Below are 27,775 nucleotides of genomic sequence, written 5' to 3' on the forward strand. Positions count from 1 at the left end.
TCTTTACCCATCACAACTTTATTCGATCCTTATCCTTGTTCTGCTCGTTCTGCACAAACTCATACTCCCCCCGAGTGTCCCCATTGGCCACCGGCCTTGGACCTTCGCCTCTACTCTTCTTCTGCGTGCTCCGAATGGCACACCTCAGCCCCATCGCCAATAACGCCACCAACAACCCGAACGCGGCCACCGCAAATCCTCCCAGATAACCCAGTTGGGAAACATCCAAGAGACTTCGCAGCTTGACCGCTTCCTCTAGCGGAAGATCGAAACTTTTCGAGTACCACAGCAGGGGTACGAATGACCGAGGGGCGTCTTGGTATAATCTAAAATTGGAAAACATATGTTAAAACCAGAAATCTAAGAGAACATCTAACCTTAGAACTCACGCTACGCCGTTGTAACGCTGCAGCAAAGCGTTGATCTGCAACTTGAGCGATGACCTCAGAACCGTCCCGGTCTTAGGCTCGATGGTCACAAACGACTGATGCCGTTCTCCATCTGGACTCATTCCCTCGATCGCCCCTCTGTAATATTCATCTGCCGACAAGAAATGCGGAAACGACGCAAAAAGCGGAGCACCGTCCTTACATTGCGTCACGTTGATCGCGCCTCTTGGAAGCGCCTCCCTATCCTCGACGCACACATCATCCATGGTTCGCCCATTCGCCACAAATCGATAGCCCAGAACCCCGTGAACCTCTTCTTCTCGTTCAAACTCGAAACTCACCGCTCGACACAGTTCCATCAGAAAAATTCTCAGCGTCTGATCGTGGCGGATCTTCGTCGGAAACAGCTCCCCGGTGAACCCTTCGTACAGTCCACACTCACCTTGAGTTCGAACCGCTCGATCCCTGTAGTTCCACTGCCGAATCAACCCGTACCGGCTGGCGTCCTCCTTGCCGGAGTTCATGTTGAAGAACCCGTGGAACTTCTTGGACCCGTTGACAGCTCGGAACCAGCCGAAACGGTCCTCCACGTCCAGACCATTCTGTGGAGTGGTCCCCAGAACGTCCAACATCTCCTGGATCATCGGTTCGGGGTAGCCGTCGAACAGTAGTTCGCCCGCTTGTTGCGTCACTAGGACTTTCTGATCCAAGTTGTACAGGGCGAAGGATATGCCCCGTTCAGCACCGTAGCCTTCCGTTTTACCGCGGTTTGCGGCAGTTAAGGCCACTACGTTCAGGTTGGTAACGCTGCGCGTAAGGAGGGTCTCGTCCAGGAGGTCGTCCGGAGCGAAATAACTACGCCTGCGGTAGCTGATAGTGGAGTTCTTCGTGTTAAACCGAGCATCCACCTTCTCGAGGATCTCTGCGAAACGAAGAACCATTTGAGCTTCATGAAATTCACTGAGTTTCACCAGAGGTCTTACCTGAGTACAGAAAAGGTCCGACTTCGGAGAAAGTCGGCTTGCTGACCTTGTTCGCCAGGAAGGCTTCCGCATTCGTCCAGTTAAAAAGCGTAATTCTCCACTGCACCGGTACCGGAGGACGCCTCCACAGTTTAAACGCTCTCGACGTCGGCGAGAGGATCTTTTCCTGTAGATGGGAAGTAATAAACAATTGAGTTCGATCAGTTGAACTAGATCCCAGAGTTTGGGGAAACCCCCAGCCGTGACATTGTTTTCCGTCGAGAGCACGTGCCCGAGACTCTGGTTCACGCGGCGCTCGGCGAGAGTCCAATCAAGAGAGGTGACCACCTTTCTACACGATTAGTGAATCACTCGGTTCGCGTGCGCAACCAATTGTTGAATACCGATGGCTCGAGGCGAGGGCACGAGAGATCGCACACGAGTGGATAACTATAAGTTAACGGAGGAAGGTTTTAACGTGATGACACCTTGATCGCTGCTCGTTCGATTGAGTTTGATCAATTAGCTTTGCTAATGGGTGTAACTAGATTTGCAGTGAGATAAATTATTTGCGTTACTTCGAGAGGAATGTGCGATATTTAAGAACGTAAGGAGAGCTGGGGGTAATATGATCATGTTGGGTATTTCATGAGGTTCACAATTTTCATGTGCAATCGATGCAATAAAATTGTGCAGTAGAAACTTTCATTTAAGAGGGTTAAATAACGCTTTCGCACCGACAATTTCACTGCGGAACACGTTTTTGTCTCAAGCACCAAAATACCGCTATTAATTGAATAAAGGGTTGCTGAATCTATTGCCGTTTTCAAAAATATCATAGCACGTCTAGTTTTTTTTTGAAATTGGCTGTTGAAAATGCAAAAAATGACTATTTTAGCCTACATGCATGCAAGTTTGCCAGCTTGTAAGGCAATTTATTTGCTTAATTTGCCACAGAATTCAAACTTTATATGTACAACAATACTTATCAACAAAGTTTATAGTACTTTCGACGTGAAAAAGTTATTTATTGACGGTTTTGAAAAGTATTGTATTGGGGACGGACCTGGTGTAGTGGTTAGAACACTCGCCTCTCACGCCGAGGACCTGGGATCAAATCCCATCCCCGAGATATTCACTAAAAATTTTTCAGTGACGGAAGGGAAGTAAAGCCGTTGGTCCCGAGATGAACTAGCCGAGGGCTAAAAATCTCGTTAATAAAGATAGAAAAAAAAGTATTGTATTTTCCCATATGAGAAAAACGAAGAATTTTGTATGGAGACAGCAAGCATGTTAAAAAAATTGGTCTAATCTAAATTTAATCGTGCATTTTCAACCAAATTATATCCCAAATGGAACGTTTATGGGCAAAATAGCATGCTTGGTAGATTAGATCACAAACAAGTTTGATAAATTATACTTTAAATTTTATGTGAACATCAATAAAACCAGTGTTTTATACAACTTTGGCGACCTGCAGCTAAAAATTGTGACGTGCTGAAACATTTCTGAAAATGGCATCAGATTCAGCAACCCGAAATCTACTAGAGACACATAATTTGATCCTTGAGACACGCAAAAATGCCATTTTTGTTACGCTGTGTTTTCTGCATTCCACATATGCGCATGATTTTACCATGTCTGTAGTCGAAATCAGATTGACGAAATAGATTTCTGTCAAATGTACCAGAAAGGTGGATGGGATGAACTACAAACATAGTAATTTCCTCTGAAATTCCATGGTACTTTTAAGAACAGGCATAGTCAGCTAAAATAGTAGGGTAACTGGAGGCAAAACGCGCCGTCTAAGGAAGGAAGTGTTTTTCGCTTTGAAGTACATTATTATAAGCCCTTTTTAACCAGCATCAGATAGACCAACATCTTTTCTATCAAATAGTAGAAACATCCATAAATTTTCATTTTTCTGGAGTTAATAAATCATTTTTTATAAATGCTTGCTTATCTCAATTTAGGGGAAGGGGTAGTAAAATGAACAGGGGTGGAAACATGATCACCTTTTACCAAAAAAAAAAAAACTAATTTCGATGAGCTCGGAAAAGTTGAGGTTTCTCAGCGAGGTGAATATCGTTATGATATGATGTCAAATCTGATACTTTCAGAATTCTTTTTGAATGGGTTTTTCTTCTTGTTCTTGGCATAACGTCCCCTCTGGGACAGAGCCTGCTTCTCAGCGTAGTGTTCTTATGAGCACTTCCACAGTTATTAACTGAGAGCTTTCTTTGCCAATGTTGCCATTTTTTGCATTCGTATATCGTGTGGCAGGTACGATGATACTTTATGCCCAGGGAAGTCAAAAAATTTCCATTACGAAAAGGTCCTGGACAGACCGGGAATCGAACCCACACACTTTCAGCATGGCTTTGCTTTGTAGCCGCAGACTCTAAACACTCGGCTAAGGATGGCTCCATGAATGGGTTACAATCATTAATGGATATATTTTCGGTAAGGCAATAAACATTTTCAAAAATATTTGTTTTGCTCACGTTTATTGCATGATGTTCGTTTTACCCACATAGTGCAGGCAAAATGGACATTTGTATCGTGTTTTAGTAGGGATAACAAAAATTTGAAAATTCAGCTATTTAAGGCTGAATTCGAGTCGCTGCTGGGGATTTTTTTTTATTTCCGTACAAAGTGGGCCGAAGGGTCTCAGATTTTCATTAAACTTTTTCCACAGGCAGGGCTCATCAATATATGAATAAAAAAATGAGAAAAATTTAGGGTCGCTTATTTTCCCGGAAAACTCAGTAGGAATTTTTTTTGTTTTACCCTGACACTACTTACTTTGAAAAATCATAACTCAAGAACGAAGCATCGTAGAAACAAAGTTTTTTTTATATGAAAATGGAAGCAAATTTTCTCAGAATTAAAAAAAAATATTTACTGGAAAAAGTTTTCCACAAAATTTTCCACCGTTGAGAAAATTCGTGAAGAAGAGCCGGAAAAACTATGTTCCAATCGCTGAAATTTTTGAAATGTACTTTTTCTTTCGTGTTTGAGTTATGACCAATTTTGTGGAAAATTACCATATAAGCCTTTTCTTTGAAAACCCATATTTCAATCGAAGCATCGGAAAACAAAGATTTTTTTTATCAAAGCAATTGCAAATTTTCTAAAACATCTGAAATAAGATATGGGATTAGTTTTAATGAAGTATAAGTCGGAATGGATGATATTTTTCATGAAAAATTACACCGCTAAGAAAAACTAAAAAAAAAAACTGTTTCTGCCTCAATTTTTCATTACACTGAAAAGGGATTCTTTCTTTTCTATTTAACAAATAAGATTATTTTTATTTTTTTAAATTTTATTTATTCAATTATTCAGTACTAGTGGTCCCGGCAAACTTTGTCTTGCCATCAATTAGGCTGTTGAAAGCCGTTATAAATCGTCCCATACAAAATGACAGTTCCGTTCACTTTCGTTTTCCCGACTTTCCCGGTGAATATCCTGGAACTTTTATTCACACAGACACGTCAGAACCCTTGTCGAACAAAATGGAGAAAGAATCATCCAAACTTGTTGACCCGTTCGTAAGCCATTCCGTGACATACAAACACCATTCCATTTTTATTTATATAGATATAACTTACATTTTCATCTTAATACTAGGGTAGATGTACCAATAGTGGAGGTACTAAGCACGATTGAACTTCGTTTAACCACCTAAATTCAAAAAGCGCAATGAATGTGCATGTTAATTCTATTTCTATCTTTATTAACGAGATTTTTAGCCCTGGGCTAGTTCATCTCGGGACCAACGGCTTTACTTCCCTTCCGAAGGAAGACGTCACTGAAAATTTTAGTGACTATCTCGGGGATGGGATTCGATCCCAGGTCCTCGGCGTCAGAGGCGTGTGTTCTAACCACTACACCAGGTCCGTCCCCAAGTACATGTTAATGTTGTAACGGGAAGTAACAACCTTTGACTTAATGAGAAAAATGATTTCATCGCAGTAATCCACGGCATGTCAGTGAAAAATAGTACCTCCACTATTGGTACACTGTTCCTTTAGTTGCGGTATATTTTTAATTTGTGTTCCTATAGTTGCGTTTTCCGTTGTTTTCTTATGGGATCCTCCACTATAGGAACACTTTACCGCAACTATTGGTACAAGCAAGAAAAGTTTTAGCAATTTTAGTGATATTTCATCAGTTTTGAAGCAATTTGAACGCTCTTTTCAACTATTCCGTGTATCAACAAGCCAAGAAGTCGATTGGCAGTGTCGGCTCTATGGCTAATGTATTAAAATCAGTGAAAACGACACTACCGCAACTATAGGAACACCCACAACTAAGGGAACGCATACCCTATCTATTTTTTCAACCGGGAAGTTTGTCTTTGGTTGCTAACACCAGAAGATTTTCGTTTCTTTGTATTATTAAGAACAAAGCATGCTGTATTTTCTTGGTTTTCATGTGCATCTGAGAATTCACTAGCAAAAATGCTTCGTTCGTCTTTTGGTATAAATGAATGATATTTTTTTGTTCCAGGAATTGGAACAAGGTTAGAAAATCTTTCCTGAAGAAATTTTTCAGCCTCTGAATAGTCATTTTCAGTTGCATAGATAAATTCCCAATCTTTTTTAAATTGGTCTTTCACCTTTTGCGACACAGCCCAGTCGAAAAATTGTTTGGCGTTATTAATTTCTGCTGACTCTCTAATAGTAGCATCTCTAGACATTCAGAGGCTGAAAAATTTCTTCAGGAAAGATTTTCTAACCTTGTTCCAATTCCTGGAACAAAAAAATATCATTCATTTATACCAAAAGACGAACGAAGCATTTTTGCTAGTGAATTCTCAGATGCACATGAAAACCAAGAAAATACAGCATGCTTTGTTCTTAATAATACAAAGAAACGAAAATCTTCTGGTGTTAGCAACCAAAGACAATCATCCCGGTTGAAAAAATAGATAGTATTTAGATGGAAATGTAAGTTATATACTGAATAATCGAATAAATAATATTTAAAAAAAAAATAATAATCTTATTTGTTCCATAGAAAAGAAGAAATCCCTTTTCAGTGTAGTAAAAAATTGAGGCAGAAACAGCTTTTTCAGTTTCTCTTAGCGGCGTAATTTTTCATGAAAAATATCATTCATTCCGACTTATACTTCATTTAAACCAATCCCATATCTTTTTTCAGATGTTTTAGAAAATTTGCAATTGCTTTGATAAAAAAAATCTTTGTTTTTCCGATGCTTCGATTGAAATATGGACAAAATTGGTCATAACTCAAAACGAAAAAAAGTACATTTCAAAAATTTCAGTGATTAAAGCTTATGAAATTACTTTCTCAAAAATATATTTTTGAAAGTTTTCTACTAATTGGAACATAGTTTTTCCTGCTTTTCTTGCCGAATTTTCTCAACGGTGGAAAATTTTGTTGAAAACTGTTTCCAGTTCATATTTTTTTTTATTCCTGAAAAAATTTGCTTTCATTTTCATAAAAAAAAACTTTGTTTCTACGATGCTTCTTTCTTGAGTTATGATTTTTCAGAGAAAAATACAAAATTGGCCATAACTGAAAAACGAAAAAAAGTACATTTCAAAATTTCAGCGATTAAAGATTATGAAATTATCTTCTCAAAAATATTTTTTTGAAAATTTTCCACGAGTTGGAGCATAGTTTTACCTGCTTTTCTTTACAAATTTTCTCAACGGTGGAAAATTTTGTGGAAAACTTTTTCCAGTTAATATATGTTTTTATTCCTGAGAAAATTTGCTTTCATTTTCATAAAAAAAAACTTTTTTTCTATGATGCTTCGTTCTTAAGTTATGATTTTTCAAAGAAAACAGTGTCAGGGGAAAACAAAAAATTTCCAACTGAGTTTTCCGGGAAAATAGGCGACCCTGAATTTTTCTCATTTTTTTTATTCATATATTGAAAAAAAAATTCATGAAAATCTGTGACCTTTCGGCCCAAACCCGTACGGAAATAAAAAAAATCCCCAGGAGTAATCAGAGGATCCTAGGGGTTTCCAAGGTGTTGCTAGTGTATTCCAAGCATCTTAAAATCACTTTGAAGGCCATTGCAAACCATTAGCAATTTTTGGAAACCAGTTAAGATCAACTGCAATTTTTTAACCCCTCTAGGAAACTTGTAGGAGTCTCTTTTATAAAAAATGAACAACCCTTGAGAACTTCTCTCCTGAGTTTTTTTTTGTAAACCATTGGGAATGGGTGAATTTTAGGATCCATTTTATGAACGGTTTAAACCCAATTAGAAACACCTGTGGTTTACAAAAAAACATTGGAAACCTTTAGTTAAAACCTTGGGTGCTGTTCAGAATTTTTCTGTTTCTCTTGTTCAATCCTGGTCATAATAGACGTCTGAGAAAACAGTGAAAACCGATTAGAATTCCCCCTTTTGATACCATTTGGATACGTCTGGACACTTTTTGAAAGCGTCCGGGAACTTCCAGCAACTCTTAAGAAAAACTTCATCCTTAATGCATTGCCTCTTAAAATCAAACATGAATATCATCCGAAATTCTTCTTTAGAAAATGCATTTTTTTTAGAAATCGGTACAAGATTTTTTTCTTACACTCTTTGTAAAATTCATCAAATTGTTTTTTTTTTCGGAGATCTTCAGTAATATCTAAAAATGTTTTTCTTAGAAATGGCCCCCGGTAAATCTCTTTTGATTGAGCCATGAATAACTCCATAATTCTTTTAATGGTTTCTCCAGAAACCTCTTTTATTAGTTTTTTGTGTAGTTTCTGGGACCAATACAACAAATTCGCTTATAAATGCCTCTGAAATTTGCTCCAATGCTCTTTGAGAGATTCTTCAAGCGATTCCTTTTCTTCTGGAATTCGTGCAGAACTCTCACCAATTTGAATTCTTCCAGATCTTTCTGAGCCAACTTCCACCAGAAAAGTGGTGAAAGTATCAACAGATTTCTATAGGCAAATATAATGCGCCACCATCATAGAGGTCGCTTGGGAAGAAGGAGAGAAATGTCACTGAAAAGGTTTGTTTACGTCCAAAATTCAATTTTTCAACCCAAAAATTAGGTCGTAATCAATAAATTATTGAACTATTTTCCATTGGCATAATTATTTTGACCCTTTGTTTATGCGATACGCGTGATTATACAACAAATTTAACCACTAACAAAGAATCCAGAAGTTTATAACCTATGTTGCCAAACACCAATTTTCCTGTTTTCTCTTACTAAACGTACATGAACACCGACCGCATCTGTACATTTTTGAAGGAACAAAAGTTCATTTTGTTTTTCAGTGATCCTTGATCATTTACAAAATAGCTATTACGAGAAAAAGTGCCTTCCTATGTTGCACACGGTGCATTCTCAATCGAAACCCCCTTTTTGAAGGTTCTTTTACTGGCCACCAGATGGCGAAGTGATCGTTTAGCTTTAAAAATATTTGCCTATAAGAATCATGCCAGGATTCGATCAGGAATTTCACTAAGAACATCTCCAAACCTCAAGCAATTACTCCAGGAATTAATCTAATATTTTTTCTCACAGAATTTTTGGATACTATCTTCGGATTTTTTCAGGAATACTTTAAGGAAATTTTCAGAATTTTCAAGCCTTTAAGTAGCTTTTTATGATCTTTTTCGATTCCTTGACCACTGCAAAACTAATATATATATATATATATATATATATATATATATATATATATATATATATATATATATATATATATATATATATATATATATATATATATATATATATATATATATATATATATATATATATATATATATATATATATATATATATATATATATATATATATATATATATATATATATATATATATATATATATATATATATATATATATATATATATATATATATATATATATATAAGTTAAGATCGAACCCTTACCGATCCTCAACAATCATCCATACACCAATTGCTTTATTGGTGTATCATCATTTTCATCATTCCCGGCAACAACACCAACAACGACGACGTCCACCACACCGACGACGATAGCCCAGCTAGTAGAACGGAAACAGTAGTCTAGCATCAGCATTTCATCACCTGACAACATAGGTAGCATTTACGTGGACAACCACCGAACGAGACCACTAAACGAAGCCACAGCCCTTTGGACCCGCGGCATCAGCAGTTCTTCCACAGCAACAGCATAAGCATTGCAGTAGGTAGTGAGGTTTGATCGTAATCAATAATTGAATAAAGGTTCAGTTCGTTTTAGGCAGTAGATCGAATAAGTTCTTTTTTTAAAACTTAGTCTGGGTGACACCCTTCTTCACTGGCGCAGTCGGCAGTTCTAGCGTGGAGTAGTTAAAGTGTAGTGAAAAGTGTTCTTATCCGAAATCATCGGCGGCTTACCGAAGAGCAAAGGAGGAAACACCTAAACTACAGATTCTAGTGCACCGGCGGTTCACCGAGACACCAAAATCATCTTTAACGAAGCTTCACACCTGCTAGAAGACATCGAACCATCCGAGGGAATATCGGACATCGAACCATCCGAGGGAACATCGGATAAAACCGTAAGTAGAATTAAGCTTTTTTATATAAGTGATTATCAGAGTGATTTAAGTGAATGATCAAAATAACAAAATATAAGAAAAAATATCTATTACAGTGACAGAAAAATAATTAATTTAGCTTTTTTTTTTATTTAAAACAAAAATCCTAGAAAACATAAATTCTCTTCACCTGTATTTTTTTTTTACCATTTTCTGAAAGGATTTTTTTTTAATCAATTTTGACTTCAAGTGTGAAAAATGGCAAAGTTTGACGAGAACCGCGACTTGATCACTATCCAAGTCGGGGAGTTAGAAACCCAGATCAGAGAATTAATAGGCATAATGCAACAACGCGACTCTAGAATAGCAGAGTTGGAAGCGTTCGCTACGCACCAACAATCAATTGCAAAAGAAGCCGCTGTTGTTCAGCAACAAAATTCGGTAGAAGGCGCCTTGCGAGCCCTTCAGACCCCACAAATTATCAGGATGTTGCCACCATTTGATGGTAACCCCATTAAATTACATTCATTCATAAGATCTATTGATGATCTTATGCCTGAAATTTCAAAAGTCAAGAACACTCCAGCTTACACTGTATGGCTTCTTGCCATCAGATCCAAAATTATAGGAGACGCTGACAATGTTCTAGAATTTTATGGCACTAGCACAGACTGGGACGAAATTAAAAACAGTCTGATTACACACTACAGCGACAAAAGAGATGAAGTATCTCTCACTAAGGACCTGTTTAAAATTACACAAGCGTATAAGGAGATTGAAGATTTCTATAAGGAAATAACTTTTATGTTGTCTCTTATGGTAAATCAATTAAATTTAAACGAACACAACAGTGACGTAAGAGCCGCGAAAAATCTATTTTACCAGGAAATAGGCCTGAAAGTGTTTCTTGCAGGGCTCAATGAACCGGTAGGCACTGTCATCCGTGCTCAATGTCCCACATCGTTGAAAGATGCTTTAAGACGATGTATTGAAGAAAGAAACTTTTATTATCACAAACAAAAATCTTATACCCCACCTGTCCCTACTAGGAACAAATTTCAAAACAAATTTTCAAACCCATTTTCAAGATTTCAGCAAACTCCGGTAACACAAAATTCGTTTCCAAGTTACCCAATCCAAACTAATCCATTCCAACGCGTCGCACCAATCCAACGTCCACAACAACTACAGCACACCCCTCAACAGTTCTCTCCATTCCAACCTCAAGTACCATTTCAACGTACATTTTCTCCCAGTCAACCAAATCATTCTCAAAGACCACAACAACCTGGCCCATCCAATCCATTCAACCGAAATCCTAACCAATTTAGTAAACCTCCTTCCGGAACCTATCGTCCTCCAAAACCCACTCCAATGGAAATCGACCAGTCATTGAGAAGTTTAAAAGTAAATTATATGAATAGACCAAATTTTCATGAAGTAAATTGGACAGAACCAATCGATTACTACGGTCAATATAGTGAGCCATCTAACTGTTACCAATATGATGCAACTAATTATGAGCAAGTTAATATCAATAATAGTTCCGAAGAACAACCCGTTAATGAACCAGAGGGTGATACCTTAAATCAGTGTTTCCCAAACTTTTTTGACTTTCGCCCCCTTGAGACCAACATATTTTAGAATCGCCCCCCAGATTCTTCTTCTTCTTGGCATTACGCCCTCACTTGGACAGAGTCTGCTTCTCAGCTTAGTGTTCAATGAGAACTTCCACAGTTATTGACTGAGACCTTTCTTTGCTAAAATTGCCATTTTCGCATTCGTGTGGCAGCCGCCCACCGATACGTAGTTTAAATATTTAAATTAAAAGCTATGCTATGTTGAAGTTTTTATCAACATCTTGGCATAAGTGTACCGTAAATTGGTCAAAATGTAAAGTTGACTGGTGTTGTACTTAAAATGTGATAAACATGTTCTCGACTCGCATATATATATATATATATATATATATATATATATAAATGAGTAATGTAAAAACTATCACATTTATAGACTTCAAAAAATCAACAAATCTATTATATTACTTTACTAATTAATATCAACAAAATCTATCTGAAATACGTTAACAAAAGTCCGTAGTTTACAGGCTTTTCACTAAACTGCAATAATCGAAGCAATGTTGCTCTATATCCTGCTATTCAATCTCAGGAAATACAAACCCAGTATCAGTGAATCATGCTTCGTAACCTTCGTAACGAAAGCATTTTGCAAGCTGAATCTCGGATGAAATTAAAAATCAGAGATTTGCATTGCCAAGCTTGTGCAAGTAAACTTAGTGTGACGATTATTATGAACTCTCGCATACTTTACTTCAAAAATGCTTCTAATGATATCTGTAACCATGAATTATTGAGATCAACGTTATCGATCGGGAAAATTCTTAGATGCACATTCGTGTTTTAGAAGTAGAAACAATGAATGGATAATACTAACGTATGATGATTGACTATCTAGCCAAGTTATTTTAAGACACCACACCAACACGTTAATACTTCCAGTGGACGGTAAAGTCATTAATAGGAAGTACCACTTTCTTACGAAAAGTTTCTCGGACTGAAGCGGGAATCAAACCCACACTCCTTGGCAAGATATGGCCAAATGCCTGACGACACTAACCGCACGGCCATAAAGCTCACATTTTGTCTATGATGAATATCCTAATACTAACAAAATTTTCGCCCCCTTTCTACTATTTTCGCCCCCCAGATTCAGAATTACAAATTATCGCCCCCCTGGACCTGAAAATCGCCCCCCGGGGGGCGAATTCGCCCACTTTGGGAATCACTGCCTTAAATTTTCAGATGGAATTGCCCGAAACACCAGAAACATGAACAGTAATAATTTTCTACCCTATATAAAAATGAAAACTAAATTTGGCGAACTAAAGTTTTTAGTTGACACTGGTGCCAACAAGAACTACGTGGATCCTGACAAAATTAGTACATGTTTTCTGAAAAACTGTACACCTACAGGAGTCAAAAATATCAATGGGAAACACAACATTAACAAATGTGTTGAAATCGAAATGTTTAACCAACCACTAACCTTTTACGCTTTGAAATTCCATCCATACTTCGACGGACTGATTGGATACGAATCACTCAGAAATCTAAAAGCAGAAATTTTAACCTCATCTAATACTCTCAAACTCCCTACTACATCAGTTAACATGCTTCGAAAATACCCCGATTCATTTAGTCGCAATCTAAATGCATATGAAGAAATTCCATTACCTCTAAAAACGAATGTACCGAATGGCGACTTTTTCGTCGAACATCCACTTCCTCTAACAGACGAAGTAATGATTCTACCAGCACTCTACACAGCAAAAGACAACAAAGCTACAGTTCTTTTGAAAAATTGCTGTGAAGTTCCAGTGAAAATCAGCCCTAATCGACTCATTTTCTCTGAATTGAATAATTTTGAAGTAGTGCAAAAAGTTGAAAATTATGAACCTGGATACGTATTTGATAACACATCAATAGATCCTAGATTGAAAAATCAGCTTCGAATCGACCATTTAAACATAGAAGAGAAGCGAAAATTGATCAATTTGATTTCGAAATTTCCAAGTGTTTTCTATTTGGAAGGTGACAATCTAAGCTTTACGAACGTCATTAAACATAGAATAGAAACCAAAGACGATCTACCCGTTCATGCAAAAAGCTACAGGTACCCCTATTGTCATAAAGAGGAGGTACAAAAACAAGTTTCTAATATGCTGTCTCAAGGCATCATACGTCCTAGCACGTCTCCTTGGTGCTCTCCAATTTGGATCGTACCAAAGAAATTAGATGCATCTGGACAACAGAAGTGGAGATTAGTAGTCGACTATAGAAAACTTAATGAAAAGACTATAGATGACAAATACCCACTACCCAACATAACCGAAATATTAGACAAACTAGGAAAATGCCAATATTTCACAACATTGGACCTAGCATCTGGCTTTCACCAGATCGAAGTTCACCCAGATGATATCCAGAAAACAGCCTTTTCCGTAGAACATGGATTATACGAATACTTAAGAATGCCATTTGGACTGAAAAATGCTCCAGCAACTTTTCAGCGTGTCATGGATCACGTACTCCGTGACCTAATTGGAAAATGTTGTCTTGTTTATATGGATGACATTATTATTTTTTCTGTTTCTCTTCAAGAACATATTGAAAATTTGACAAAAATATTTATGGCATTGGAAAAAGTAAACCTCAAAATACAGCTAGATAAAAGTGAATTCCTTAAGAAAGAAGTGGCATTTCTAGGCCATATTGTGACAGATAATGGCGTTAAACCAAATCCAAGCAAAATCGAAGCAATTCAAAATTGGCCTATCCCCAAAAACCAGAAAGAACTAAGAGGCTTTCTAGGTATTTTAGGATATTATCGTAGATTCGTTCGCGATTTCGCCAGAATAACAAAACCTCTCACTGCTCAACTGAGGAAAGGCGAACACGTAGAGCACACAGATATTTTTTTAAAAACATTCGTTGCATGCAAAAAACTTTTAACTCAAAGCGATATCCTTCAATATCCAAATTTCGAAAAACCATTCGTGCTAACCACAGATGCTAGTAATTTTGCTCTAGGTGCCGTTCTATCCCAAGGTGCTATTGGACAAGACAGACCCGTAGCATATGCGTCTAGAACATTGACGAAAACCGAAGAAAGATATTCAGCAATAGAAAAAGAATTATTAGCGATCGTATGGGCAACTCAATATTTTAGACCCTACCTTTTTGGTAGAAAATTTACATTATACACGGATCACCAACCTTTAACATACGCACTAAACCTCAAAACACCCAATACAAAACTAGTTAAATGGCGTCTACAGTATTAGAATATGATTTTGAAATAAAACACCGACCCGGTAAGCAAAACGTTGTCGCTGATGCTCTATCAAGGATAACACATGATATCAACGTGAACGAAGATGATTCCGACTCAGACGACTGTTCAGTGCATTCTGCTGATACAGATGACTCTGAATTCATCAAATGTACAGAAAAACCAATAAATTTTTTTCACAACCAAATCATTTTAAAAATTGACCCTAACGAATCTGAGACATACGAAGAAATTTTCCCTCGTGTGTACCGAAGAACTATTACGAAAATAACATTTGGTGTACCACTTTTAATTCGAATTTTGAAAGAATACATGGATCCCAGACGATCAAACTGCATTATGTGTCCTGAAAACGTGATACAATCCTTACAAATTGTATACAAAAACTATTTTAGTAGATGCAAAACTTTCAAACTCTGCATATCACAAAAAATTCTCATTGATCTACCAAACTTAGAAGATCAAAACTCAATTATCGAGGATACCCACGAAACAGCTCACAGAGGTATTCGTGAAAATCTGGAGGAGATAAAAAGGAGATTCTTTTTTCCTAATATGAAAAGGAAAGTTAGGAAGTACATCATCCTATGTGATACTTGTAATAAAGCAAAATACGAGAGAAAACCTTACAAAATTAAATTTGGTGAAACCCCTATACCGAAACAACCCATTGAAATTATTCACATAGATATCTACATCGCTCAACCAAATTTGTTTTTATCTGTAGTAGACAAGTTCACAAGGTATGGAACATTAATCCCAATAAAATCAAGATCAATTGCGGATATACGAAAGGCGATAATAAAATACATAACACTGTACGGCACTCCAAGCTTGATTGTCTCGGATAACGAACCAGCAATTAAGTCCATCGAAATTCGAGGACTACTCTCAGATCTCAATATACAACAATATTTTACTCCTTCGAACCACAGTCAAACAAACGGAATAGTCGAAAGATTTCATTCGACAATAACCGAAATTTTTAACGCTAATAAACACAAATACGGTGAAGTGTCAAACAAAGAAAAATTTTTAATCGCATGTTCTTTATACAATAACAGCATCCATACAGCTACCAACATGAAACCACGTGAAATTTTATATGCAGCCAAAAATGGACAGGAGAGACCGATAGAAATGGAACGCCTTGTTGAACTTCGTGACAAGTTGTACGACGAAGTTCAAGTACAACTAACCAAGACACAAAACTCACAGAATCTGTACCACAACAGGAAGCGAGAGGATCCGCCAAAACTAAAACAAAACGAATTGGCATACAACCGCATCCAAGGAGTGAAGTCGAAAATTAAGGACCGCTACCAACAAGTGCGAGTACGATCTAACCGGAAACACACGTACAAAGATATCCTAAGTCGAAAATTGCATAAAGAAAAACTGCGACGAATCCGAAAGTAACACCACAGAATCTCTAATGTGTTTTTTCATTTGTTTTCTCTTTTTAGATGACGTTTATTTGGAATATCCTGATAACAACCACATTCCTTACTCAGCTATCCCAACCACAATCCATCCACGTCATTAATCTCAAACAAAACCCCGGTCTTTTAACCATAGAAACTGGCAACAGTTTTATAAAAATAGGCAATCACAGATTGTTTCATATCCTAGAACTGGATAATTACGAACCTATTTTTAGAAAATTGCTTGCTAATATCCAAGGAATACGGACATTCTCAAATTTTACTGATATGTTTGAAATCTTAGAATCGAAATATGGAACCGTTCACAGTTTATTCAATAATCTTCGGCCAAAGCAAAGAAATAAAAGAGGATTATTTAATTTTCTCGGAACTGGAATAAAAAGAATTACAGGAAATATGGACCATAACGACTATGAACAAATTTCGAAAAATATTTTTGAACTGCAGATCAAGAACAAAAGACTTATTAACGAAAACAACGAACAGCTTAAAATTAATCTACAACTCCAAAATAGAATCAATTCCATTATCAACCGTTTAAATCAACAACAGAGTGAAATAACTAAAAACATTATATCAGCTAGATCTGAAAACGAAACCAACAAAAACTTTAAATTATTTAGAGAAATTTTGAAAATCAATTACAACTTAGACAACCTTAAATCACATTTAGAAGACATTTTTGAATCAATTCAGTTAGCAAGAACTAACATTATTCCCAAACAAATACTTTCAATTGAAGAGTTAGGATTTGTTTCAGATATATTAGAAGAACAAAACATTAGGACGAACAGTTTAGATCAAATTTATGAATATTTAGAATTGTCAGCATTTTATAACCATTCAAAACTAATATTTGTTGTGTCAATTCCAAAAATAGAAAAAGCTATGTACACACATTTTTTCCTAGAACCTCTTCCAGTAGTAGATAAAATTTTAAAACTTCCTGCTAATACTGCTTTGCAAAGCGACAACAGAACATATTTCATCAAGAAGGATTGCCTGCGAATCGAAAGGACAAGGCTGTGCAATCTAAGCAGCCTAGAGGACATCACCGGCGACCTATGCTACTCAAACCTACTAAGAGGACTATCAGGAAACTGTACTTTCGTAAAATGCTATCAATCAACGGAGATCAAAGCGATCATGGACAATTACCTTGTCGCTAAAAACATCAATAACACAGAAATCGAATCGAATTGTGGTCTTTCAAAACGAAACTTATCTGGAACGTATTTGATAGAGTTCCACAATTGCTCTGTCATAATAAATGGCACCAAGTTCTCAAATGTCGAAGCAAACAAATCAGAACCGACATTTGTTATGCCATTAGATGGTTTACATATCAATGAACAGACCCTGGAAATCCAGAATAATATAGAAGAAATTCACATCCATAATAGACATCGGATTGAAGCATTAACTAAGGAACACAAAATTCAGACATACACATCTCTAAGTATGTCGACCGTATGTTTTCTTCTAAGTATCGTTGCAGGTCTTTCATGGATTTCGAGAAAACGCAGACAGATATCTCTTCATATTGGAGCATCCATGGAGTCTAAAAGCAAACCAGAAATTAAACCTGAGACCAGTACAATTCGGGACGAATCGTCTCCAAAAGGGGGAGTAGTTAAGATCGAACCCTTACCGATCCTCAACAATCATCCATACACCAATCGCTTTATTGGTGTATCATCATTTTCATCATTCCCGGCAACAACACCAACAACGACGACGTCCACCACACCGACGACGATAGCCCAGCTAGTAGAACGGAAACAGTAGTCTAGCATCAGCATTTCATCACCTGACAACATAGGTAGCATTTACGTGGACAACCACCGAACGAGACCACTAAACGAAGCCACAGCCCTTTGGACCCGCGGCATTAGCAGTTCTTCCACAGCAACAGCATAAGCATTGCAGTAGGTAGTGAGGTTTGATCGTAATCAATAATTGAATAAAGGTTCAGTTCGTTTTAGGCAGTAGATCGAATAAGTTCTTTTTTTAAAACTTAGTCTGGGTGACACCCTTCTTCACTTATATATATATATATATATATATATATATATATATATATATATATATATATATATATATATATATATATATATATATATATATATATATATATATATATATATATATATATATATATATATATATATATATATATATATATATATATATATATATATATATATATATATATATATAGATATATATAGATCCCCCAGTGCCGGACAGCACCCAATACCGGGCAAAGTCGAAACATTGAGAAATCATGGTCCAATCAAGATGGTGTATTAGCAGAAAAGAAAGCTATTATGTAGACTAATGTTTGCGTAGAATAACACATCCTTGAAATATGCATGCCTTTTTTAAAAAGTTGAAAAGTTTGAAAATCTTTAAAAAATTGACGTATTCTCTTAATTTTGAGCCTATTTAGTAATTATTTCGAATATGAAAAAATACTTTGGATCACGCAAGCATGATCGAACATAATCCTAGTTTGATAGTATGAATGTATTTTGTACCATAATTGAACTAAATATGGACAAATTACAATTTTCGTTAAGCACCCTCTGTCCCTCAGATTCGGACAGCTTGATTTGTTATATGATCTCTTTGTAATTATTGCGTCAGTGTCTCAAAATACTTTCATTTTTCATGGGTTCCGTCGATCATGGTATCAAACATGCAATAAAATTAAAAAGAATGTACATTCAGAACAACATCGTAAAATGTGCTATTTTTCATCATATATGGAAGAGGTATTTGATAGGCATCTTGCAAACTAAGAAAAACTCAAATTATTCTTGTAAATGTTGCAAATGCATTGAATTGGTAATTATAAACTATTCCTATAGTGTTCACATTCAATGATGTTCGAATTTGCAGAATTCGAGGCATTTCCAGATCGTGTCCGGTATTGGGTGCCACCTTTCAAGATCGATCAATTCGGTACTAAAATACATCATCAAAATGCATTGTCAAAATTCATATTTATATTTTCAAATTTATTTTTGTACACTATAAAAATGATTATATACATCATAAATGGGTAACACGAACCAATAAAATCAATAGTTTTCGAATTATGAATTTAGTGGCTTAAGTGTCCGGTACTGGGGGATCTCCCCATATATATATATATATATATATATATATATATATATATATATAGCAGTTAACATCTCAAATACAGGACATTTTTTTTAAAAAAGCAATGCATTCAGCGCCCTGAAATGAAGTCAATTGTCGTTGCTTGTTACGCACTAAGACAAGACGTGTCAGATCGAAGTACAAAAACGAAACCAATCGCCTGTCAAAAAAGACCACTTTTACATCGTTGAGTTCGACTGCAATAGGCCACTTTGTCGCTAGCCCGACCGTATTGCTTGTTCATACATCAGAATGTTTATCAAAGATTTGGAAATTTGTCATGAAATCTTTTTGTTTCGAATCTATTTATATTTGATGTCAAGTTTATCGCATGTGTTCCTACAATGCTCATGTTCCCGCGGATACGATCCGGTAGGGAATAATTAATACGAGAGAGATACGTTCTAGTTCACGGTTTATTTCAGACTGATTTCCTATTGTTGTTGTTGTTTGAAAGGGACTTTAACCCGAAGGACATTCGTCCCAAACACTGATTTCCTATGGCTAATGGTGTCCTATTTATACTCCACTCTTTCCTATCGAATTGCATAGAATGTTCTAGTGGTGTATTGTTGTATGCAATAATTGTTGAGGGTAATAATTAACACACATTCACCTACTCTTTGTTATACAGTGTAAGCTATACCTGAAATGATAAATACTTTGTGCCTTGAACTGCGTCATGAGAAATGTCATTAAAAGATTAATTCCAAGTTTGTATTCCTATCGACAACACGCGTTTTTATTATTTCTCCGAAATTGTTCTGCTAAGAGGTTATGGTCCCAGCGGCGGAAACGGCCATAGCAGTGGAAAAATCCGAAAAGTTTTGATTTGATTCCGGTCCGGTTCGTAAGTTGTTTTTCGGTTCGTTTGCGTGAATCGGCGAAGGGGCTGGTGAAAGAGAAATCACTTCGCATTAAGCCGTTTGATGGAAGTGGCTTCAACAATTGTAGCTTCCGGGTACGGGCGTACCTGCAGCAATTGGAAGTGCTGCACTGCGTAGAAACGGAGGCGGAGGAAGAAGCTTTCTGGAACATTCTGGACTCGGAGACGGAGGAGGTAACAGCTGCCAAGAAGATCAAGCGTGATGCCCGTGTGAAGCAGGACAACAAATGTCGGTCGGTGTTGATCCAGACGATTGCCGACAGTAACTTGGAATATGTGAAGGATAAAAATTCTCCGAAGAAGATTTGGGACGCTCTTCACAACATTTTCGAAAGGAAAAGCATTACCAGTCGATTCCTTTTGAAAAAGCAGCTGCTGATGATGAAATACAACGAAAGCGAACCACTGCAAGACCACTTTTTGCGATTCGACCGTTTGGTCCGGGAAGAGAAGGGAGCTGGTGCTCGAATGGAAGAGGAAGACGTGATCTGCCACTTGATGATCACGATGCCGGAGTCCTACGATGCGGTCACTACGACGATGACGATGGATCTCGTCCGGCGGAATTACCTCGACGTCGAAGCGAAGCGGCGCGGTCAGCGAATGGAAACCGATTCCAACGAGGCCGCGTTTTCGGGCAAGTCCAGCAAGCAAGGTAAGCTCAAATGCTTCAATTGTGGTGGTGTCGGGCACAAGAAGTTCCAATGCCCCAAGCGAGGCGAAACGGAGACACGGGGACAAACAGCTCCATCGAAAAAATCACGCAAAAGGCAAATGTGAGTGCGAAGACTGTTTCGTTCGTTGCTGCTGATTCTACTGAGCTGGTGGCGGTTGGTTTCAGGATCGAATCGAAATGCTATTTGGGTTGCAAACCAGAGAAACACATAGAGGTTCAGTATTGTTTTGTGCGAGAGTTGATCAAAAGGAGCAAGCTTATGCTGAAGTATCTACCGACGGATAAGCAGCCTGCTGATATGTTAACGAAGGGGTTACCGGCACCACGGTTCCGGAAGTTCAGGGATATGATAGGAGTTGAGGTAGGAGTAGCTGATTGGGGCAGGATGTTGAGGGTAATAATTAACACACATTCACCTACTCTTTGTTATACAGTGTAAGCTATACCTAAAATGATAAATACTTTGTACCTTGAACTGCGTCATGAGAAATGTCATTGAAAGATTCATTCCAAGTTTGTATTCCTATCGATAACACGCGTTTTTATTATTTCTCCGAAATTGCTCTGCTAAGAATAATGTGTTGTGGCTTAACTGTTATACAACCTATTTGTAATCTTCTGGAACTGTCAGAGAATGATACAATGCGAAGGTGAACAATAATAATGCTTTTTCAATGTTGTGATCTGGAATGATCTCGATTGTAAGTATAAAGTTGATTGAATAACTATGCTATATCCAATGATGTCTGTTTGTTTCGGTATGAATATGAATTAATGTATGAGTGTTCAATTCAGGTGAGTAAAGTGTTGCCAGTATGGTGTGTTTGTGGCCTCAGCATTGTTCGTCCACCGTTGTGATGCTGTATGATGCACCCCGGTGGCTTGTTGTTGGTCACAACAGCTCATGTAATAAAAATGCTTAATTTAAAGTAAAATAATGGAAATTGCGCCAATTTTCTCCAAAAATAACGCAGGTTTTCAATATGAAGCTGATTTTTGAAAATGCTGGCACCCTCTATAGTACTAAATGAATGAAACGTGCAAGAAACAACCAAATTATGAGCCTTGATATTTGAATTTGTTCACAAGATTTGCTTAAAACCCATACTGGAGGTACTGGCTTTTATATCGTCAACGTTTCCGACTGAAAAAACAAAGGGGCAGTCTTAGTTGAGCTGTCACGTCCTATCCTAGTAAAAACAAAACATTTCTTAAAACAGCAATGCATTCAGTGCCCTGAAATGAAGTCAATAGTAGTGTACTGTTGCTTGTTCCGCAGTGCTATTCGTTGAATTACTTCAGATATTTCTTAAAAAACATGTTGGATTCTAAAATGCCAAAAAGTTCCTCAAATATTTTGTATAGAGATTTCGGACATTTCCAACAGATCCTTTATAAAATAATCCTAGAATTTCAAAAAGAGTTTATATATGTTACAGTGAATAAATTGTCACCCAACACGCAGCAACAAAGACATTGTCACCTCCTATTCCTGTTGCAACAATTTTATTCCGCAACATGAGTTTGTCATCACCTGAACAGAATATGACAAAGATCGATCACCACGTGCGCGGCGATTTTCTGGGCTTCGCATTGCAATTTTCGAGAACTTCCTCCGTGTTGGTAAACATTGACACATTATCAAACAGAATCCATAAAACAAATTTGGTTTTGTGTTTAAAATTACTGATTAATCGCGAATTGAAAAGGTTGCAACAATATTGCGCTGTGTGATTGTCATGACAATTCTGCTTTTAATTGTGTCCTTATCTGCAACAGTTGTGACAAACGGTTGTGAGCAAGCTTGCTCTGTTGTTTGTTTTTTGTCTATTTTGATGATAATTTGATTCACTGATATGTTATATTTTGATATTCTCCAAGAATTCAAAGTTTTTCTTATACCTATCTCAAATTGATTTGTGAAGGAACCCATTTTTATGTTGTGCTGAAAACCGCTGGGTAGGCCATGACAGTCTAGCAGACAATGCACATTGTTGATGGGACGTTTTTGATGGATACCTAAGACAGGACGTGACAGCTCAACTAAGACTGCCCCGTTGTTTTTCAGCCGATCACCTTGACGATACAATTGCCAGTGTTACTAGTATCCTTTTTGAAAAAATCCTATGAACAAATTCAAATATCAAGGCGCATAATTTGATTGTTTTTTGCACGCTTCATTCATTTACTGCAATAGAGGAAGCTATATTTTTTAAACGCAGGTTGAAATTCAAAACCGATGATATATTTATAGAGAACTGACATAATTTCCATCATATTGGTCTAAATTAGGTATTTTTTATATGTTTTAGTATTGTATGAACACATGCTTTGAACTTAATGTCGAATATAAATAGATTTGAACCAAAAAGATTCCATGCAAAATTTCCAAACGTTTGATGCAAACGTTTATCCATGAACTAGCAACACGGCCGGGCTAGCAACAAAGTGACCTGTTGCAATTCAACTTAACGATGTGAAAGTAGGCTCTTGCCAAAACGACCAATGAGAAGTGGTCTTTTTTGACAGGCAATTGGTTTCGTTTTTGTACTTTGACCTGTCTTAGATGGATACGTAAAGTAAAGGAACGAGAATCAAAATAAAACATAACCTGTTGGAAAGCAAACGTGGAATACAATTTGTGGTGTAGAAATCAAATTAAATAGTGAATTTATAACTAATCTCATTCAAATAACGTGTGAATCATTAGTTTCCGTAAGCATTATTTCCGGTAAATTGTTAAAACTATCTAACTAGACCTATGAATTAAAAATAACATGATATTTTTAAATAGTGAAAAAAAAAAAATTGAGCTTGAGCTAAGGGGTTAACGTCTACTTAGCCTTCTTGAAATATAGCGTAAGTAACTTAAACCTTTATATGTACAATTATTGGAAAATACCTAATTGGAATACTCTATACAGCAGAAAATATCATCTAGTGCACTCCCACTGAACACTGGTGGCAGGAGGTCCTAGAATCTAAACTATCAATCGTAAGTACAATGTTAAAACTTATAAAATCAGGCTAATGAAAATAATTTGAGTTACAGTTTTAGCTGATATTAAGCTGCTCAGAAAAGGTGCTGCGAATTTTTAAAAGAAAATCTGAACATATGTAGAACACTAATATTTTCTCTCGGGATTCCTCCATATATTCAAATGGAAATTTTACCAAGGATACATCGAATGCTTTAATTAGCTTTTGCTATCATTTAACTATGAATACCACCAAAAGTTGATGTGCAGAATCCGAAGTAAATAATTATTATTTCAAAATATTAAGAAAAGAATCTGCATGAGATATTCCTGGAAAAAAAATCCTTAGAAAAGTTCCTGAAAGAAACTCTTGAACGAATTTCATAGGAGCTCTTTGAAAAACTCATGTCTCTGGATGAAATGCTTGAAGAATTATTTTGAAGTAGTTTATAAAGAAAAGCGTAGAGAAATTTTTATGTCATTTATATCATACGGTGCGGCTTAATTTTCAAAAGTTCTCAAAACCAGTGCTCTTTTGAATTCAAATTACATAAAAAACCTCAAAGTTTGAATTTGAAATATTAAGAATTAGAGGTGGCACAAGCGCCTTGAAGGTGTAATTCCAAGTTATAGAAAAATACCTTCTGTGAAGTTATTCTCCAAGAAGTTTTAAAATTCTGGCACCATCCTCTTGAAAAGTGAATTGTTAAAATTTTTGTTAAACACCAAGTTTGTCTAAAATCAAAACTAGTCTTAGTGAAAAGTTGTTTTTACCTAATTTTTGCTAATTTTACTGATAAATCATCTTTGAAGACCATAACTTCATGAATACTTAACCGATTCCAAAGGTTTTTAAATGATTTTGAAGCTAATTTATTTGTTTCCAAACTGTGTCTGCAGCACTTGTATCTAAAAAATGGTTTTGACTTAGTTATTCTATAAAAACTAGCAAAATTTGAAATCCTCTAGATTATTTGAGTTTTTTCGACGAATATTAAATTTTTACTATCAAACTAAACTTTTTTTCTACATCTTTCTATTTCATTGATGTTTTTCGGTGAACAAATAAAACATTGATTTATCGTTTGCGTGACGTTTCGGCCATCTTCAGACGCATATCAATCACCGCAGCTGAAACTACCTCCTTCCAATCCAGCTGGGAGGTCACGTACAACTGACGTGTACTTGTTAACCCAAAAAAAAAAATAACTTTCTTTCTACGCCTATGCCCATGTTCTATGTAAACCTTATGGACCGCGGAACAAATATCCGTAGAACGGCAGTAAAGTTTATATAGCATCTATTTATAAACCAGGAAGAATTCCTGGAGGAAATACTGAAAGATTTTTTAGCGATCTTCACGAAAAAAAAGCTACAAGAAGTAATTTCTTGATGTTAACTTACGAAAACGCTTTGTTGAAATTTTGAAAAAATCTTGCATTGTATCTTGAAGAAAAAATCAGTAATTCTGAAACAAAACTTCCGATGGATCTATTGATCGCGTCGCTTGCTCCTGCGTGGGCGAGTGATGAACACTTTTTCGGCGTAAAATGTGGTTATCGATTTATACCGCGACTCCAATTAGATGTGACTAAATCATGGATCACATCACCAAACATTGATGACTCCCAAATCTCTACCATATCCCACTAACCCAATATCCTTCCCATGAAAATTGTATAGAGTCAGAGGTATACTCGGTCTCTAGTAACAACGGTTGTCTAACTAACATTACCGTCCATCCCTGATGACCGTAAGGACGTGGCCGGCGCCATTATTAACTTTAAGAATTTGAGCTCTCGATTTGTGCACATTGAAGAATGGTAAGCTAATCACAAGCCCCATTCATTAAATATCTGTGGAACTTGGATTGTTCTGGTCAATCACGGAGTAGCAACTACGAATTGTACGGTCATATATTCTCATGCTCAAGCTTATGCTCATGACACAATAAAGCATTCCTGTCTAATCATGCATTACGTTTTTTTAGGCACTCCGTGCACTTGGCCACTACTATGCCAAATGAGGGAGGATTGGGAATCGAACCCATGACCTTCCGCTTACGAAGCGAAAGCGTAACCTCGAGGCTACGGTACCCCCCATGTGCATTACGTTGTATTTTAACACTTTTTTTTACTTTCGTATGGCAAAACATTAAGTGATAAAGTTTCAGGTGAACTTCATGCCGAGTAAGCTGTAGGTATGTAAAAACATGTAACTGCAATCATGTATTGCTGTTTGCTTTTGAAATGCAAATGTTGACTAAATGTGCTCCAAATGTGGTAACACAAAACAATCAAAGGACACCTAGCAACGATTTTCAAAATCACCGCTGACCTAGCAAGAAAAAATATCCTTGACACCGCATTTCTTGTAGAAAATCTTACTGCGTTTGGTGTTCCCGCATTTGATATTTGCGTTTCAAATGTACATAGCAATATTGTAAAACAACAAGAGATCATCTTCTTCTTTCCAGCGTTAAGTCCCAACCAAGATAGAACCTGATTCTCTGCTTAGTGTGTTTATGAGCACATCCACAGTTATTTATTGAGAGCTTCCTATACCAGTTTTTGTCCTGAGAAATCGGGTGAATTTCAAACCCGAAAAGATCTTCGACACGCGAGATTGGAACCCACGATCTACAGCGTGGTCTTTCTGAATAGTTGCACGTTTACCGCTATGGATATCTGGCTCAACTCTGGTTACAGAGATCACTTCCAAACTTGCTATTGAAGGAATTATCAATTTGGGTAGGATCTGAGAGAGACTCGCGAAGAGGAAAAATATCAACGTCATATGTAGCCCAGATTCCCCTCTCACGAAACGTCAAATGCAGCCCACCGTTTTTATGGCTGAAAAAGTGAAAAGTATTGTGTTCAAAGTAAACTGTTATTAATAACCTCAGTCGGCGGAGCAGTTTTACCAAAGTTGCTGATAAATCTAAGCAGAAGATTAATTATTTCTAATATCTGCTACGTTTGCTGGTATGAAATTTCACTCAAATGGCTATTTATGATTCGATGTGATGCAAACTTAATCATTTTTTGCTTAGAGGTTCATGTGAGGATTTGAACAGCATGCGCATAATTGGTATAAACACAAAGTGGAATAAGAAAAAAACTCAGCAATCACAGAGAAAGAAGACCATCTTCGCGAGTCTCGTCTCAGGGTAGGATATCTTACGAGAAACATTTAGTATACTGAAATCAATCACAGTAACCAGGATCTTCATCGGGTAGAGAGTTCGAGAAAGTGTACTGCAGTTTTTGTGGTATTCATTATTCATGGCACACTGCGATTGATTGCACATGTAGACAACACCTATCTCCAAACGATTATAAATTTGAATTTTTCCGACGGGTTCTATTCAATAGCAGTCATAGAAGTCGTAAAACCTATCATTTTACGTTCCTTACGATCTATGCATAGTAGCTGTTCAACTATGCAATTACTGCAATTCATTCCACTTAACGGCTTTTTTCTGAATGCACTTTCATCACAATAAGTTACATTCTCGTATCGATGAACATTCACTTCGCATTTTCATTTGAATAAACACAACTTCGACTTCCTGCCCACTAATTCCCATTCTTCTTAACTGAAACGCACCTTCACAATAATCGCATCCAGGATATCACCCCAAAACAGTGCGAAAACGGCTCCAGCCATCGCAAGGATCCCTCCCACCGCCGCCACGCAGAAAAACTTATCAATACGCATCGTTTCAACCGTCGTCCCAAACGCAAGCACGCTGCCGCTATGATTCGCAACCGAGCCAGGCGAAAAACCGCGCCGCGAAACAACCAACGATCCGACCACGAGTAAGCTCAACGCGTGAATAAGCGACGAACCACTTGATCTTCTGCGGGTTGCTGCGATCGATCTGCG

General features: G+C 36.9%; 1 protein-coding gene across 1 annotated transcript; it reads right to left on the reverse strand.

The window, feature by feature from the left end:
- LOC5569550 (protein peste) lies at positions 1-27,775 on the reverse strand. The gene is made up of 4 exons (XM_021839471.1): positions 27,497-27,775; positions 1,373-1,538; positions 390-1,311; positions 1-326 (listed from the first exon to the last, which is right to left on the reverse strand). The coding sequence occupies exons 1-4, from the start codon at positions 27,605-27,607 to the stop codon at positions 11-13; spliced, it is 1,515 nt and encodes a 504-aa protein (XP_021695163.1). The 5' UTR covers positions 27,608-27,775; the 3' UTR covers positions 1-10.

This window comes from Aedes aegypti, chromosome 1 (genome assembly GCF_002204515.2).
Source record: "Aedes aegypti strain LVP_AGWG chromosome 1, AaegL5.0 Primary Assembly, whole genome shotgun sequence".
NCBI classification, from domain to species: domain Eukaryota; kingdom Metazoa; phylum Arthropoda; class Insecta; order Diptera; family Culicidae; genus Aedes; species Aedes aegypti.